This window comes from Anabrus simplex, chromosome 1 (assembly GCF_040414725.1).
Source record: "Anabrus simplex isolate iqAnaSimp1 chromosome 1, ASM4041472v1, whole genome shotgun sequence".
NCBI classification, from domain to species: Eukaryota; Metazoa; Arthropoda; class Insecta; order Orthoptera; family Tettigoniidae; genus Anabrus; species Anabrus simplex.
In genome coordinates this window covers 1564176864-1564195971 of record NC_090265.1, presented here as the reverse complement: position 1 = coordinate 1564195971, position 19108 = coordinate 1564176864, and the positions used below count along the sequence as shown (strand labels likewise).

General features: G+C 40.2%; 2 protein-coding genes across 2 annotated transcripts in view; one reads left to right on the top strand and one right to left on the bottom strand.

Moving 5' to 3' along the window:
- LOC136858525 (transmembrane and coiled-coil domain-containing protein 4) overlaps positions 1-16909 on the bottom strand; it is a 153772-nt gene extending 136863 nt beyond the window's left edge. Inside the window, exons 1-2 of the mRNA XM_067138128.2 lie at positions 16880-16909; positions 16587-16698 (exon numbers count right to left, since the gene is read on the bottom strand). Coding sequence (XP_066994229.2) covers positions 16587-16674 — 88 coding nt within the window. The 5' untranslated portion in view covers positions 16675-16698; positions 16880-16909. The remainder of the gene's footprint in view (positions 1-16586; positions 16699-16879) is intronic.
- A 66-nt stretch (positions 16910-16975) lies between these two features.
- The window catches only part of fws (four way stop), a 171850-nt gene continuing 169717 nt past the window's right edge, over positions 16976-19108 (top strand). The window contains exons 1-2 of the mRNA XM_067138127.2: positions 16976-17124; positions 17350-17454. Coding sequence (XP_066994228.1) covers positions 17085-17124; positions 17350-17454 — 145 coding nt within the window. The 5' untranslated portion in view covers positions 16976-17084. The remainder of the gene's footprint in view (positions 17125-17349; positions 17455-19108) is intronic.

The following is a 19108-nucleotide window of genomic DNA, read 5'->3' as shown; positions in this document are numbered from 1 at the left end:
CACACTTAAAACAGAGCTTACTTCTGTCCAGGCCTGTGCAGTTTCTTGCCAGGTGTCCATATGATAGACATCGACAGCAGCGAGAAAACGTGGTTCTTGCTCGTACTCTGCAGTATAGCCTTCCTATCTTAATTCTTCCTGCTCCAGTAGTTTCTGAGCATCCTCGTCTTTGGTTTCGAAGATGGCAAGTTTCTGTCCCCAGCTGTTTGGTTTCGAGACCGATATTTTCAGCTCTCCATGAGGATTGTCGGAATCTCGTCTTACAGCTTCCTCCACGTCTGCAGCAGTAGTGATGCCATCCATGTCTCGAATCTCCAGTATAGTTCAGGGGATTAAAGCCTTTATGTCGCCAGCTCATCTAAGGGCATCACTCAGAGAATTACTGAATGTCTCCCTGTTTTCAATCTTTGTTGTTTTATTGAATTCAAGAACAGCTCCAGCTCTTGTTTTACGGATAGATTGGATGCCTGCTCCACTGTCTTCCAGCTTCACCCTGTTCCTGATATCCTTCAAAACATCAGCGAAAGTCTTACCGTTCATTGGTTTGATGATTACGGCTTCTGAACGACTCCTAGATTTAGAATGAGGTTGTTTCCTACTTTCGTTAAACGCTGTACTTTCAGGATCATTACTGGCCTGTTTTGTTGGAATATCTTCGTGCTTCCTATCCTCACTATTCTTCTTTCTCTTCTTCTTGGACAGAAACGTTTCCCATTTTCCTTGATCTTCCTCCAAGTCATTTGTCACTGGTGAGGTGTTGGACAATTTCTAATTCTCTGTGATCTCTGCTTTAGTTCTTCTGCAGATTTCTTCCATGACATCCTGCATGTTGCTCCAGCCTCTAAAGCTTCTTCCAGCTTCATGAGGCCATTCTTTATTTCCGTTTTTAGGTTCTTGAGAGGGATAGCCATTATGTTCTTCAACAGTGATCTTGCAGTCTCAAGATGCCCATTTTCACACCAGGCAAATGCTGGGGCTGTATCTTAATTAAGGCCACGGTCGCTTCCTCCCCACTCCTAGCCCTTCCCTGTCCCATTGTCGCCATAAGACCTATCTGTGTCGGTGCGACGTAAAGCAACTTCTAAAACGTACAGGTTTTAGTTCATGTCAAGCATACTCTGTATCAGGATGTAGAAACAAGAAAAAACACTAAGCTTATCATGCTAAAATCTGTACATAACCAATATGGTGAAATGATCAATCAATCAATCAATCAATCAATCAATCAATCAATCAATCAATCAATCAATCAATCAATCAATCAATCAATCAATCAATCAATCAATCAATCGATCAATCAATCCTGATCTGCATTTAGGGCAGTCGCCCAGGTAGCAGATTCCCTATCTGTTGTTTTCCTAGCCTTTTCTTAAATGATTGCAAAGCAATTTGAAATTTATTGAACATCTCCCATGGTAAGTGAATTCCAACTTTATCTTCATATAGTGATCTTTCCTACTTTTAAAAACACCACTCAAACTTATTCGTCTACTGATGTCATTCCACGCCATCTCTCCACTGACAGCTGGAACATACATGTGATATAAATTATTTCCCACATTGTGCCACATGAGGAACACACGGCATAAATTTACTACCATAGAACAGGATTTATATATCTTTCAAAGAACTGAGAACGGTAAACTCATGACACAGTACTAAAACATATATATTTCTTGACCAGCAGTTCAACAATGATAGGAATTAAAATGATGTCATTGACAAAAAAAGTCCTTTGTACAATCAGATCGCAATACTTTTGCAAAAGTCAATTTCCCTCACAAGTAAATTTTAAAAAAATTTTAATCTCAAATCAGTAAGCACTCCCACCTTTCCTATACATAATACGCTCTCCTCTCCCCCCACCGCTAACAGCTAACCAGTAAGCAAAACAAGCAGGCCCATAACCACGCCTTCGTGAGCACAACTCCCTCCAGCGGGATCCCACCACTATAACACGCACAGTAAGAACTCAACAGTTGCCAGCAGCTCATAGGATCACAACAAAACAAGTTACTCTGGCTGCAAGCCAAGAGGTAAGTTTGCACTTTCTTCACGTAATTTTCAAAGTGAGTCCTTTAACCAACGTTAACACCACGCTTCTGGTTTTCAATTACTGACTTCAGCTTAGAATCAACTATCAATACGCCTATCTACACACAACTGTAGCATCGCCCCTTTTGACCAGCACGTCAACAAAGCTTCTAATTCATAGTAATGTCAAAACATCACATCAAGTGAGATTGTTCAAAGGAGTCCAAATCAAATTTGAATATCAACTAAGAGCTACAAGCTTTCATACCACCAATAAAGTGAAAATATTACATCATATGTTAATGACATTTAGCTTATGCAAATAACTGATCATTCTATAGTCTTAAGACCACCATTTAATGACATTTTAAATGTCAATGTTTATCATCACATTTTAACAAGATGGCATTTGATTTTGATAATTCGGAATGTTTTTCCGTTTTTAACCACTTACTAGTTAAAAATTATTATGTATCAACTTCCTTAAATCATAAGTTCACAATCAACTGTTGTATTATTCACCTCATTCATAGTTACAAGCCTTGTAAAGCTAGCAATTAAAAAAAATGTTTGAAACATGTTAATTTTACACACAACCTTTGAAGATTTAATACAGTCCTATTTTAAGATTAGTTCATAAGTCAATCAGGTGCCTGATTTTATTTTAAGGTCAAATTATGGCTGATGATTGCCTACATAATTAAGGCTAAACATGTACCATATTTTTAAATAATATGTCAACGAACAATTTAATAAGGACAGGGTCCTAATTGTATGTAGTTAATGTATTGATTAGGTGGATAAAATAACTTATTGTTATTATATAAAGTCACACAGCCACTTAGGCCCGGTTTCACAGTATACGCTTAAGCCTTGGATCGGGCTTAAGCGGGAGCTTAAACTCTGGACGAGTTTCACAGTGGGGAGTGCAAGTGGTAATCCGAGCTTATCTGTGACTGGCTTAAGCTGTATGAAACTGAGATTTAAGCTAAGGATTCAGATCAGATGGTAGAGCGCTGGCCCTCTTATAGCCCAACTTGGCAGGTTCGATCCTGTCTCAGTCCTGTGGTGAAGGTGCTCAAATTCATAGTTAGTGGGACGTAAAACCAATAACATTAATAAATAACTTATATTTCTGAATATATTTCGAGGCTCAAGAGACAAAAATGTCGGTCGGTCACTTGCTTTCTTGGCTTACGCTGCGTGAACCATCAACGATAGACCCCAAGTGTAAGTGTACGAATTGTAGAGCATAGAAACCTCTACAAAAAAGTCCGCGATGGTGTATACCTATTTCCAACCGTTTGCCCTCTAGAAACGATGTATAACCTACAAGTCAATCAATCATAGGCTACGGATGTAAATAAAGATGAGAATTGAATCACTCCGCATGCGCAAGCATTACCAACTTCGGAGATCTTCAGCTTAGTAAAGCTGCACATGGTCCCCCTACTGTGAAACTCGTAGTGTTTAAGCCAAAGAGTAAGCCTTGCTTAAGCGGCGTGCGTGGCTTACTAAAGCTTCGGCTTAAACTCAAACTGTGAAACCGGGCCTTAGTCGAGCAGCTCGTCACCTTTCTCCCAGTTCTTCCCAGCCCAAACTTTGCAACATTTTTGTAACGCTAATCTTTTGTCGGGAATCACCCAGAACCAATCGAGCTGCTTTTCTTTGGATTTTTTCCAGTTCTTGAACCAAGTAATCCTGGTGAGGGTTCCATACACTGGAACCATACTCTAGTTGGGCTCTTAACAGAGACTTATATGCCCTCTCCTTTACATCTTTACTACAACCCCTAAACACCCTCAATTCATGTGCAGAGATCTGTACCCTTTATTTACAATCCCATTTATGTGATTATCCCAATGAAGATGTTTCCTTATATTAACACCTAGATACCTAAAATCATTCCCATAAGGAACTTTCACCCCATCAATGCAGTAATTAAAACTGAGAGTACTTTTCCTATTTGTGAAACTCACAAGCTGACTTTTAACCCCGTTTATCATCATGCCAATACCATTGCGTACTGTCCATCTTACAATATACATACTGTACCAGGAAGGCATAGGCCCTGGCACATACGAGTTATAAATTTTTATTCATGAGCGAATGGCTAAGTTACGACGCACGAACAGCTGTGCGAGAGAAGGTTCTCGTTCTCACTGCATTGCGTGAAGACAGTGTGAGTGGGGCAAGGTCAAGTGACATCAGCACTGCCTGTAGCTTACCTCCCCGTAGAATTCTCTCGAAACCATTTTTAAGCTTCTCAACAACTGGATCAATAAATATGAGACCAACACTAAATTGTAGCCCACATTTTAAAAGTATAACCCTAAAAATTTGAGATTAATCCATCCAGTGGTTTCCAAGATATAACAAGTTGAATTTTGGGAAGTATTATCACCCCTTCTTCACCTGACTCAGAGTGCTGCTCGCAGCCGGATATAAATAGGTCAACGAACCGAGGGTATGGCCAGTGTACCTTAAACTCTACAATCATGACAGAACAACAGTATGCTCTGTCGCGCTCCGCGAAGACGTAGAAGTTACACTCAAGCACTTTGAGATTGTGCGAAGACGTCGCAAGTAAAGTTCTATCGCGTCGTGGCGAATGAAATGTTATAAAATTTCCTCTGACTAAATCGTCATTGTATAATACTTACGAGTGTGTTAACCGAGTGAAGTTACAATAGAAATTGTGAATTGAAGTGTAACTGGGAATTCAAGTGTTTCGTTTACCAGTTGAAGGTATTGTAGACTTTGTCATTTTCTCATAATTTCAAACTTTGTCATTGACTGTGACAGTATTCTAAGACACTGTGTGTGAGAAACTGAACTTCCGATATATAACAATTTAAATGATTCTAAGACGCATTTCTCGTATACTAGCACAATTGTGAACTGTGTGAAATACTATTCCACTAAACATTCAACAAATAACAGGGCTAAATGTGACTATTTTTTCGTATATTTTCTCGAATTTTCGATTACTACCACAAGAAACTAACTGAATGTTAAGGACTTTATATGGCAATATTAGGTCGTACGGACTTGTGTTATGCAAATTCAGTCATAAAATCTTCTTAATCTAGGAACATTATTATTTCCAGAGACTGTTGTAAGAGTGTTATTAATGACATTTTTTTCGAGTGTTTCATGGACTGTGATGATTATTCTACGGTTAACCTAGGACATAATCAGTGACTATTATGAACTGTGACAGTGTTCAATTTTTATTCAATAAACTGTGTGTGTGAAAAACTGTGTTTTCCAGTTTGAAAACGACTGTAGGTCATTCATTACTCCATTAACTTGACTTACGAATCATACTATAGCCTAAACCGTGATATTCTAAGTCACATATTCAACATCGTAAGACAAAAGTGAGAATATGAACTGGGCATTAAGACTTGTGTCAGTGTATAATACCAATCTTAATGATAATTGAGAGCTCTATAGTCCATTACTTTGTGCCAATTGAACTTTCCGTGTTCCGACATTATCTATAAAAGAACATCGGAAATCTTGGCGAAGTGTCGTGAGATTATACTGCGTAGAACGTCATTTCCAGCGTGGGATTAACGTGGTTTCTTCGATCATGGTACCCAGCGAGGGACGTCGACGAGGGATAATAACGTGGTGTCTTCATTGAACGGACTTGTCACGGTGCTGGTGCTGAGTTTGAGTCTTGGCTGCACGCGGCAGAAAGTTCCAGTCACCAAGCCGCAGGACAGTATTTCTCTATATCCTTATAAGCAGATTACAGATGATACAAGTGTTTTTCTTATATTTTGAGTGAGTAATTCCACTTAGACACTAACTGACTTTTAACAAAGCACTCAGTTAATCATAGTGTTCCGTCCAACAACAGAAAAGTGCCTCATGTGAATTTCAGCTTGCTATTCCTAATAATTCAAGAAGACTTCATGTCTTGCTTTTGAAGTGTAAATTCCTCTTTAAAAACCTTCATGACTTGAAGTAATTTCACGATGAACTATAGGGTTTGCCATAAAGCAAGTGCACTATTTTATTTTCTTATAACATCAACTTAGATGAACTGCATGAGTATGCAGCAAGTGATCAAAACTTTTTTTTTTTCAACTATCAAATTATTCATGGAAGTGTGTGTAAATATTATGTTTAAAAATCTTAGAAAAACTGTAGGTTTGCATCACAAGTAATGGACTTGATTTTCACGCAACCTAGAAATTTGGTTAAATGAACTTCTATGTGCAAAGTGTTATTTTGGTATTTAAATCCATCTAAGAGATCTTAGATGAATTTCAGAGAGTTTACGATCTCATAAAAGTGATATTTATTTTGGACATTTTTTTATCAAGTGGATGTTTCAGAATACAACAGCTCCGATATTTTATTTTTGCATTTTGAAAATATTGACTGAAAATTTAATTTTGACGACTCAACTGCAGGGTGATTTACATGAATATTTTTAATAAATATTGTCAAAAAAGATTTTACCATCTATTATTCGCCCTGCGAAACTATCCATCTCTGCACCTGCTCCAATAAGTAACCGCACACTACCTGAGATCCTTCCCATGCTCTGGCCCCATAATCATTTCCTGGTACAATACATACATACATACATACATACATACATACATACATACATACATACATACATAATCATGATAGACTGTTATGCTTTTCAGCGTTCAGTCTGCAAGCCTCTGTGAATTTACTAGACGTCACCAGAATCCCCTATTTGCAACCAATGCTGTGGCCTCATTTAGTTCTATACCTCTTATCTTTAAATCATTAGAAACTGAGTCTAACCATTGTCGTCTTGCTCTCCCTCTACTTCTTACCCTCCATAACAGAGTCCATTATTCTCCTAGGTAACCTATCCTCCTCCATTCGCCTCATATGACCCCACCACCGAAGCCGGTTTATGCGTACAGCTTCATCTATAGAGTTCATTCCTAAATTAGCCTTTATCTCCTCATTCTGAGTACCCTCCTGCCATTGGTCCCACCTGTTTGTACCAGCAATAATTCTTGCTACTTTCATGTCTGTTACTTCTAACTTATGAATAAGACATCCTGAGTCCACCCAGCTTTCACTCCCATAGAGCAATGCTGGTCTGAAAACAGACTGATGTAAAGATAGTTTCTTCCGGGAGCTGACTTCCTTCTAACAGAACACTGCTGATCGCAACTGTGAGCTCAATGCATTAGCTTTACTAAACCTTGATTCAATCTCACTTACTATATTACCATCCTGGGAGAACATACAATCTAAATACTTGAAATTATCTACCTGTTCTAGCTTTGTATCACCGATCTGACATTCAATTCTGTTGAATTTCTTACCTACTGACAACAATTTAGTCTTCAAACGGCTAATTTTCATACCATACTCATTGCAACTATTTTCAAGTTCCAAGATATTAGACTGCAGGCTTTCGGCACAATCTGCCATTAAGACCAAGTCGTCAGCATAGGCCAGACTGCTTACTACATTTCCACCAAACTGAATCCCTCCCTGCCATTTTATACCTTTCAGCAGATGATCCATGTAAACTACGAACAGCAAAGGTGAAAGATTACAGCTTTTGTCTAACCCTTGTAAGTACCCTGAACCAAGAACTCATTCTACCATCAATTCTCACTGAAGCCCAATTGTCAGCATAAATGCCTTTGATTGATTTTCTTTTCCCTCGGTACCCTGTCACATCCTTTCTCTAGATCTATGAAACATAAAAACAACTGCCTATTCCTCTCGTAGCATTTTTCAATTACCTGCCGCATACTGAAAATCTGACCCTAACAGCCCCTCCGTGGTCTGAAACCACACTGGTTTTCATCTCAACGACTGATCGCACACTCCCTTCCAAGATGCCAGTGAATACTTTGCCTGGTACACTAATCAATGAGATACCTCGATAGTTGTTGCAATCCTTCCTGTTCCCTTGCTTACAGACAGGTGCAATTACTTCTTTTGTCCCATCTAAAGGTACCTTATCAACACTCCATGCTAATCTTATTAATCTATGAAGCCATTTCATCCCTGCCTTCCCACTATACTTCACCATTTCAGGTCTTATTTCATCTATCCCCGCTGCTTTATGACAATGGAGTTTATTTACCATCCTTTCCACTTCCTCAAGCGTAATTGCACCAACATCATTTTCTTCCTCCCCATGAGCTTGGTTATTCAGACACCACCAGGAAGATATCCTTTTACGTTGAGAAGATTTTCAAAATATTCCCTCCACCAGTCCAGTGATTCCCTGCGATCTGTTATGTGATCACCTGAATTACCAAAAACACTGTTCATTTCCTTTCTCCCTCCCTTCCTTTCTTAATGACGGCCCAGAAAGGTTTTCCTGCTGCTTGACCTAGCCTTTCCAGGTTATTACCAAAATCTTCCCAAGACTTCTTTTTGGATTCAACAACTATTTGTTTCGCTCTGTTTCTTTCACCTACGTATGATTCCCTGTCTGATTCGGCCCTTGTTTGGAGCCATTTCTGGTAAGCCTTCTTCTTACGTTTACAAGCTGCTCTCACTTAATCATTTCACCAAGATGTTTGCCTTTTCCCATCTTTACACATAGTTGTTCCTAGGCATTCCCTTGCTGTTTCTACTACACCATCCCTGTATGCCACCCATTCTCTTTCTATATCTTGAACCTGCTTACCTATCTACTGTTCGAAACTTCTCACTAATCATATCCATATACTTCTGTCTAATTTCCTCGTCTTGGAGATTTTCTACCATTATCCGTTTGCAGACAGATTTCACTTTCTCTATCCTAGGCCTAGAGATACTTAGTTCAATACAGATCAGATAGTGGTCTATATCATCGAAAAATCCCCAGAAAACCATACATTCCTAACAGATTTCCGGAATTCAAAGTCAGTTAAGATATAGTCTATTATAGATCTGGTACCCCTAGCCTCCCATATGTAGCGGTGAATAGCTTTATGCTTGAAGAATGTATTCGTAACTGCTAAACCCATACTTGCACAAATGTCCAGCAAATGCTTCCCATTCCTATTAGCTTCCATATCCTCTCCACATTTACCAATCACCCTTTCGTATCCTTCAGTTCTATTTCCAACTCTCGCATTGAAATTGCCCATTAGCACTATCCTATCCTTGTTGTTGACTCTGACCACGATGTCACTCAACGCTTCATAAAACTTGTCAACTTCATCCTCGTCTGCACCCTCACATGGTGAATACACTGAGACAATTCTCGTCCTAATTCCTCCAACTGCCAAATCTACCCACATCATTTGCTCATATACGTGCCTAACAGAAATTATGTTGCATCCAATGGTATTCCTGATAAAGAGCCCTACCCCATACTCTGCCCTTCCCTTTCTAACACCCGTCATGTACACTTTATAATCTCCTATCTCTTCCTCGTTATCTCCCTTTACCCGAATATCACTTACTCCTAGCACATCCCGAAGCATCCTCTTTGCTGACTCAGCCAGTTCTACTTTCTTTTTTCCATGTCTGTCTGTTAGGTCATCAGCCCAGAGGCTGGTTGGATCCTCAAATAGCACCACCAAAGTCTATGCAGTTATAGGGAAACTGCAAAAACCAATGGCAGAGCCCAAATGAGGCATACTAGGCAAGATGAGGTGAGGTACTTTGCCATTGCTTTCCTCACTGGACCAGAAGGTGCTACTGCAGCACAACTGATCCTATGAGCAACACCTTTCATAACACTCGACACTAGATGTGCTCCAAATGTCATTACTCAACACCACCCAAGCTTCCATATAGTCACAGCCATGGATGAGAATGGGACTTTGGTGGAAGTTACACTTTGCTCTGGCCTGTGCCAAGAGATGCATAAAAAAATACTGCATCCATCAAGAAATGGCAACAGGTGGCTTTCTTCCATAAGCCCCATTAATATTGATAGCTCCCCATCGAATTCCATTTTGTTTGCCAAGTTGTTTCCAAGGAGTCCCTCACCTGTCAAATGGGAGTGGGACTCTGTTACTCCCATAAGTCTGAGGCTTGTTTAAAATGTTCTGAACTCGGTAAATTCATGAAGTAGGACGCTACCCTACTTGCACATAGTCCAAGTGAGGATCTCTCTTCTAACGTGTTATGGATTACTGGTGGATTCCTGAGCACAAGGAGGGCCATGACTCAGAATATGTCCGAGATGCCCACTCCCATTCCATAGCAACTGGTATCCCGACTTTCAGGACCACTTACTAGGCCACTCAACCGTTGCTCATGGTTCACGAACTAGGACGTGACTACAGTAACCCACACCATGAATCATGCTCACAATATTATTAAGGTAATTTTGCAGTTGCTCACATTCTTGTAACTTATTTATTGCTCTATAGGGAATAGCATCATCCGCATAAAGCCTTATCTCTGATTCCACTTCTTTACACAGATATGTCTTATGGCGATGATGGGATAGGAAAGGCCTAGGAATTGGAAGGAAGCGGCCGTGGCCTTAATTAAGGTACAGCCCCGGCATTTGCCTGGTGTGAAAATGGGAAACCACGGAAAACCATCTTCAGGGCTGCCGACAGTGGGGCTCGAACCCACTATCTCCCGATTACTGGATTCTGGCCGCACTTAAGCAACTGCAGCTATCGAGCTCAGCGATTCCACTTCTTTACTCATATAATTTATTAGCCTATACAAGAAATAATACTGCTTTGAGAAATTAGGCTACCTTCTTAATTATTACAGGGTCAGATAAAGCTTCGCCTACTTTAATTCTCTGAGATCTATTTTCTAGAAACATAGCCACCCATTCAGTCACTCTTTTGTCAAATCCTATTGCACTCATTTTTGCCAGTAGTCTCCCATGATCCACCCTATCAAATGCCTTAGACAGGTCAATTGCGATACAGTCCATTTCACCTCCTGAATCCCAGATATCTGCTATATATGACTGAGGTCTTATTGGCTGCAACTGCAGGCAAAGGAGAGAAAGTAGAAGAAAGTGAGAGATAAGCTGGAAGCAATCAATAAAGAACTCATGAGCGACTTGATTTACTTCCTAGAACGTTCCAAAGAAGCCAGGGATGATTTAGAGGGAGACAGCAGCTGAACAATACAAAAGTTTTCCTTTGGTTCCATCATCTAGCAGCAGAACTCTCACCTGGACACGGATGAAGAGCTAGAACGCTATCCAGGGATTACGGCATTAGTCAATCTTGATTATTACAACTACATTACTTACAAAACATTACTGAATGTCTCTTTCGCTTAACTCAGAAGGGAAAGGGGCAAACTGTTAGTGAACGCAGCACGCCAGTAATCAGCCACTCAGCCAGCCTGGCCAGTACGCCAGCCCTTGCAAGCACAGCCTGCAAAGGAAACCAAGCACTGTTAGCCGAGGTGCCTTGATGTGGCCCTTGTGATGTAACAAGCCCAGCCTAGCTCTGTAGTGCTGTCGCACGATGCAAGCCTAGCTTAGCTGGTAGACACATGTACAACCCCAGCTGAGCCTGTGACCACTTATTGTTCATCTCAACTCTTATATCCAATATTAATACCTCCAGAGTTTTCAACAATATATGATGTTTTAACCACTCAGCTCTTTCAATTAAATCTATGGCTATGTTAATTATCTGGGCTTCTATTTCATCTAGTATGTCCTCATAAGAATCCCACAAACTGTGATTCGAAAGAGAAATTATTTCTAAAACCATAACTGCTACTGCTGGGCTAAGTAGGTAGAATAGTACAGCACTGACCATTTGAGCTCAACTTGGTAAGTTAGATCCCAGCTGAGTCTGGTGCTATTTGGTGCTCAAATACGCCAGCCTCTTATCAGCAGCCTTACAGGCACGTAAAAGAACTCCTGTGGGACAAAATTACAACATCTCCAAACACCGCAAAAGTAGTTAGAGGGATGCAAAACCAATGATAAAATTATTGGAATGTACCTTTAAAGCTTTTCAGTCTGTTAAAAACACTAATTCTACAAGAATATCCTCATATTCTATCAAATCACTTTTAATGGACAATTGATTAGCAGCTTAGATAAGTACACAAACATTTTTATAAGTTAATAAGGCAACAGTTGAAAACTACTGCAATCATTATTTGTTATTACTTGCTCATTTAACCAACTGTCAATCAGTGACAAGTTTACCGAGCTCGATAGCTGTAGTCGTTTAAGTGCGGCCAGTATCCAGTATTCGGGAGATAGTAGGTTCGAACCCCACTGTCGGCAGCCCTGAAAATGGTTTTCCGTGGTTTCCCATTTTCACACCAGGCAAATGCTGGGGCTGTACCTTAATTAAGGCCACGGTCGCTTCCTTCCCACTCCTAGCCCTTTCCTGTCCCATCGTCGCCGTAAGACCTATCTGTGTCGGTGCGACGTAAAACAACTAGCAAAAAAAAAAAAAAAAAAAAAAAAGTGACAAGTTTACACAACGTGCTGCCAGGTTGAGTGGCTCAGACAATTGAGGCGCTGGCCTTTTGACCGCAACTTGGGAGATTCAGTCCGGTGATATTTAAAGGTGCTCAAATACATCAACCTCGTGTCCGTAGATTTACTGACACTAAAAGAACTCCTGCAGGACAAAATTCCGGCACCTCGGCGTCTCCGAAAACCACAAAAGTAGTTAGTGGGACTTAAAGCAAATAACATTATTATTATTATTATTATTATTATTACACAACGTGCTTGTGCTAGTCTGCAATTTATGTCCACCTTACCTCTGCCATAATTAGTTATTCTACGAGTATTACCGAAGTAACAATATCTATCTACTTCCTTTAGACCTAAGACTTAATTTCCTAATCTAATATTTCTTGCATCACCTGACTTTGTTCAACGGCACTCCATTACTTTTATTTGGATTTATCTATTTATTTTCATCTTGTATTCCTTCTCCAAGAGTGTGTCTATGCCATTCAGCAATTTCTCTAGATCTGCACATTCAGATAAAATAACAATATCATTCGTTAATTTCAGAGTTTTGATTTCCTCTCCTTATCATGTTAGTTACTCCAAAGCCAACTGGTAATTCCAAGGATATATCAATTCCAAGTGCCTAGTTCCTATTTAGGTCTCTCAAAGCTCTGTCAAACTCTGACCTCAAAACTGGGTCTCCCATTTATTTCATCTGTAATTCCAACACTCCCTGCTGCCTTCCCTTGTATCAGCTATTTGATTTCCTTTCAAATATCAAACTGGATTAATATTCCCTTTTCTGCCTGATCTACATAAGCATTAAAAAGGAGAGGGGCGTAAACTGCAACACTGCCTCAGTTCTTTCCGGATTGCTGCTTCTTTTTCATAGCCCTCAAATCTTATCACATACCGAGCTCGATAGCTGCAGTCGCTTAAGTGCAGCCAGTATCCAGTATTCGGGAGATAGTAGGTTCGAACCCCACTGTCGGCAGCCCTGAAAATGGTTTTCCGTGGTTTCTCATTTTCACACCAGGCAAATGCTGGGGCTGTACCTTAATTAAGGCCACGGCCGCTTCCTTCCCACTCCTAGCCCACAAACTGATTTTGGATAGATTGTAGATAATCCTTCTCTGTTGGTATCTGAACCCAATCACCTTCAGAATCTCCAATAGCTTGGTCCCGTCAACATGACTGAATGCCTTTTGTAGGTGTACAAATTCCATGTAGGTGGGCTTGACCTTAATTTTATCTTCTAAGATCAGGCGTAAAGTCGAGATTGAATCATATGTTCCCACGTTTCTCTTGAAGCCAAACTAATCTTCTCACAACTCAACTTCAACTTCCCTTTCCATTCTTCTGTAAATAATATTAAAATTTTGCAAGCGTGAGATATAGTACTAAACTAATACTGCGGTAGTTTTCACACTTCTCAGCACCTCCTTTAATGGAATAAGTATAAGAACATTATGTCTAAAATCAGATGGCACTTCTGTTTCGTATAAGAACATTAGGGCCTATGTCTAAAATCAGATGGCATTTCTGTTTCATAAATCTTACACACTTACCATGTCAGTTTCTCTTAAAGCAATGAGTCATTCTGAGACTATATCATCAGTTCTAGCCACCTTGTTATTATTTAGGTCTCTCAAAGCTCTATTGAATTCTGACTTCAAAATTGGATCTCCCATTTATTTCATCAGTAATTCCATCACTCCCTGCTGCTTTCCGTTGTATAAGCTGTTTGATTTCTTTTCAAATATCCCTATTTGTAATTATCCTACTCCTTATGTACAGTATGTACCTCTCATTTGCTTTGTTTTGTTCAGTCTAAGCCTTGGTTACCTAACAGTGGATTAATTCCCTGCTAAGTAAGTTTGCCTTTGTCCGGCCCCACGGTGTAGGGGGCAACATGCCCACCTATCACCCGGCGGCCCCGGGTTCGATTCCCGGCCAGGTCAAAAAACCAAACCAAACCCCATGGCACTACAGCCCTTGTAGGGCCTTGGCCTACCAAGCGACCGCTGCTCAGCCGAAAGGCGTGCAGATTACGAGGTGTCGTGTGGTCAGCACGACGAATCCCCTCGGCCATTATTCTTGGCTTTGTAGACCAGGGCTGCTATCTCACCATCAGATAGCTCCACAATTCTAATCACATAGGCTGAGTGGACCTCGAACCAGCCCTCAGGTCCAGGTAAAAATCCCTGACCTGGCCAGGAATCGAACCCGGGGCCTCCGGGTAAGAGGCAGGCACACTACCTCTACACCACGGGGTCGGCTCCCAGCCAGGTCAGGGGTTTTTTAATTGTAAATGATTAATATCCCTGTACTGGGGACTGGGTGTTTGTGTCATCCTTAACGTTCCTTTCCTCACATTCAACACTTTACACTTCCGCCATTTACAAAATACACGCAGTTTCCTCACATATGGTGCAACTAGGGGCAAAAGATCTTTCTAGGTCGACACCCCGAACAAATAGCATTTAAAAAGAAAAGTTTACCTTTTCAGTCTTGCCATATTTATTCTCCCTTTATCCCTGCCATTGTCGTAATCCTTGTGCAACTTTTAACGGCAATTTCCATTTCTGCTTACGTATAGTAATAACCTACTGTAATTGGGATTTAAGTCTAAACACAGTTTAGAATTATTATAGTGTGGTCATTTAATAAGAAATTAGTCGGCTTATTTTATTATTGCAAAACATTTGTGTAGTAGGGGAAATACCTCTCTAGAAATGTAGGTTTTACTAGAATTTTACTGTTGTAATTGGGACAGACTTAACTACAGTTTAGAACTGTAGCATAACTGTTCTTATTAGACAGTATCATGCTTACCTTTTCTGTTTGCAATTAAAATAATAATAATAATAATAATAATAATAATAATAATAATAATAATAATAATAATAATAATATAATCTGTCTATAACTATACATATTTAGTGTAGCTATACATTTCTATAGTTAGCCTCTTATTCGTAGTATTTTATAATCAGGATGCGTCTAACTACAATAATTGTAGTTATTTTATCAGTTGTTTCCTGCTTGCATTTTTGTCACGAAATCTTTGCGTAGTATAGGCCTACAATATTTCCTTCCTCTGACATATATAGACTACCTACTTCTACTCAAAGAATACACTATTTTTATTTCTGTTGATATTTCCATATTACTTCACATTTCTTTGAAGAGATAAAGGAATGGCTGAGAGAGACAGGTGTAAGGACTGAGGGTGTGAGTGGGAAACAAGAAAGATGATGGAACAGATAGCAGGTTTGAGGGAGATGATTAGATTTGTAACAGATGACAGGAATGAAGATAAGGCTCCCAAAATCAATGTCAGGATACAGTAGATAGTCAAGAGGGAGGGAAAGGAAAGGAAGAACTTATGGAAGACAGGCGGGCTAATTTTAAGGGGAAGTAAAAGGAGGGCTGAGGGTTTTCCTCAGGGAGTGAGCCCAGGAGAGGTACCGGTGGGAAATCTGTATGAGACACTGCAGAGGGAAGATGGAGATCAGGGAAGTGTTACACAGAAGGGGCAGGGTAAGACGAAAGGGACCAGTAGGAAAGGAAAATGTACAGTAGAGGATAGGAAGAGGGAGGTGGAAAAGGGTAGTGAGAGAGAGAGAAAAGAGGAGGAAGTGGACTCTCCAGGCTTCAGGGAAGTTAAGGGAGACCAGGAGAGGAGAGAATCTAATCAGGAGGGTGGGGCTGAGGGTCTGGTCATGGATGACTCAGTTGTTTGTGTGCGGAAAGTGTGTGGAGATAAGGGAACCAGGGCAGAGCAAGGAGACGAGATGCTTGACTATAAGGTATGTATCTATGTTCCGAGCTGTCAGTGGATAGATGGCATGGAATGACATTAGTAGACGAATAAGCTTGAGCGGAGCTTTTAAAAGTAGAAAAGATCATAACACAAAAATAAAGTTGGAATTCAAGAGGACAAATTGGGGCAAATATTCATTTATAGGACGAGGCATATGGGATTGCAATAACTTATCAAGGGAAATATTTGAAAAATGTCTAAGTTCTTTGAAAACGTCTAAGAAAAAGCTAGGTAAACAATTGATAGGGAATTTGAAACCTGAGCAACAGCATTAAATGCAGATCACTAATATGAGTGAGTGATTTATGCCTATATATATATATCACGTATGCATTTATTCCCCTTTACCTTTGAATGTCGAAGAAAGAACTCTATCGGGATCTTCTAACTGCTTCTTCTTAATAAGTTTAGGTTCATTGTCCCTTACTGTCTCCATTTCATGCTTAGCAAAATTATAAATCTGAAAAATAAACACATTAGAACGTAAAACATAACCTCAAACTCTATATGTCATACTTTAGATTAACAACACTGTCGATTAACATGCAATACTTATTTTGTCATATTAACCATTTAAATATGCTCGTACAAAATACACAATCAATTTTCCTTAAATTATATACAATGCTAGTACTATTCACCTTTGTTTACGAAATGACAAACACTTCAACACAAAAAAAGAAACAAAATGGTTGACGGGAGTGTCACGTGGCAATTAGAACAGCTGATAAGTGATGTTTTCCTTGTTTACGGTGGGCACATTGTGATTGTACTAATATTTTTTGTTTCCGAATAAGCATTTACCACTCTGTCCAATGTTACTGTAAGAGTTTTAATCAGTAAAAGATGGCTAATGCAGACGTTTGGCAAATAATTGAAACTGACGGTAAGACCACTGTATCGAATTATATATGTTTTTTAATACTGTTGCAGCCAAGTGCCGAATTCTGACATTCTGACATTCGTTCATTTATCGTTTACTTGTTGTTCATTAAAAAAAAAATACTATAAGCTTTGCCATTATTCAATGATGTAGATTGATGAAATCTTTTTTTACAAGATTTAAATGTGAGTGGCTTTAATATATTTAGTGCTTACGTTTAAATTTCAGAATTCTACCGGCAGTTTCTCAGAAAGGATTCCGGGGAAGACATTAAGAATGAAGCAATAATCCAGGGCTTTTCGGTAGCTGAACAGTTAAAAAAATTAGCAGAAGGTAAGACCGTCCAAAGTTGTAAGCTATGCATTATTAACATCATAATTATAATCTTCCCCGCTGATCTGCATTTACAATACGATCTGTATTTAGGGCTCGTGCGGTTAGGGGCGCGCAGCTGTGCGCTTGCATTCGAGAGATAGTGGGTTCGAACCCCACTGTCGGTAGCTCTGAAGATTGTTTTCCGTGGTTTCCCATATTCACACCAGGCAAATGTTGGGGCTGTACCTTAATTAAGGCCACGGCCACTTTCTTCCCACTCCTAGCCCTTTCCTATCCATTCGTCGCCATAAGACCTATCTGTGCCGGTGCATCATAAAGCCAGTTGTAAATTGCATTTAGGGCTCTTGCCCATAACTTTTGCCCTTTCTTAAAATGGTTTCAAGTGATTTAACTGATTTTATCAACTATCTCCATTGGTAAATTATTTCAATCCCTGATTCCTCTTCATATAAACGAATATTTGCTCCAATTTGTCCTCTTGAATTCCAACTGTATGTTATGATCTGTCGTACTTCTAAAATCTCCATTGAAGTTCATTCATCTACTACGCAAATGTCATTCGACGCCATCTCTCCATTTGGAACTCGGAACATACCGCTTATGATATAGATGTTGATTCCTATAGGGAACCTGAAATATTTGTCCGAAATGAGTAAATCAACATCTGTATCATCTGATGGCCAGGCAGGCATCAATTTTCGGTACCGTAAGTTTCTCAGCGGCACTTCGTGGGGGGCTGACCATGCGGTACTGCTGCGATTTTACACGGCTACGGTCCTCTCCCGGATTGACTATGGAAGTGCGGCTTATGGCTCAGCATCAAAATCTATGCTGAGCCTTTTAGACAGTATTCACCATAGTGGAGTAAGGCTGGCAACGGGTGCTTTCCGTACTAGCCCCATTCCCAGCCTACTCGCTGAAGCGGGAGTTCCACCTTTACGGATAAGGAGGCAGCAGTTCCTTCTCACGTACGCTGCCAAAATTCGTGAAATGCCGCTAGATCCAAGCTATCAATGCATCTATCGTACTCAATACCACCAGCGGTACCAAGACCGGCCGAATGCCACACGGCCGGCTGGGTTACGGATTGATAGCTTGTGTCATGATTTGAATATTGATATTGGTGGTTATCTTGAAAGATCTCTTAGCGAAGTACCTCCATGGTTGGTTCCGTGACCGGATATACGTCTAGATCTGCTGCGTGGACCCAAGGTGAACACGGATTCCTCCGTTTATCGGAGGTATTTCCAGGACTTCGTTCACCAATATCCGGCTGCAAGACTTATCTTCACGGATGGTTCAAAAATCGGAGATAATGTTGGTTGCTCTTTCGTCACTGATGATATGAGTACGAAGATCTCGCTCCCTAAAGTATGTAGCGTGTATACTGCAGAGCTTTACGCCATTTTACAGGCTCTGCAGTTTACACTGCGTGACGAAAGAAGCCACTTTCTTATGTGTACCGATTCGTTAAGCTCTCTGCAGTCTATTGAAACCTGTTTCTCGCAACACCCTCTGGTGCGGCAGATACATGACCTTCTAGCCAGGTTATGGGATGCTGGCACCAGAATCACTTTCGCATGGCTTCCAAGCCACGTTGGGATTGCGGGAAATGAACTTGCGGATGAAGCTGCAAAGGAAGCTGTACTTT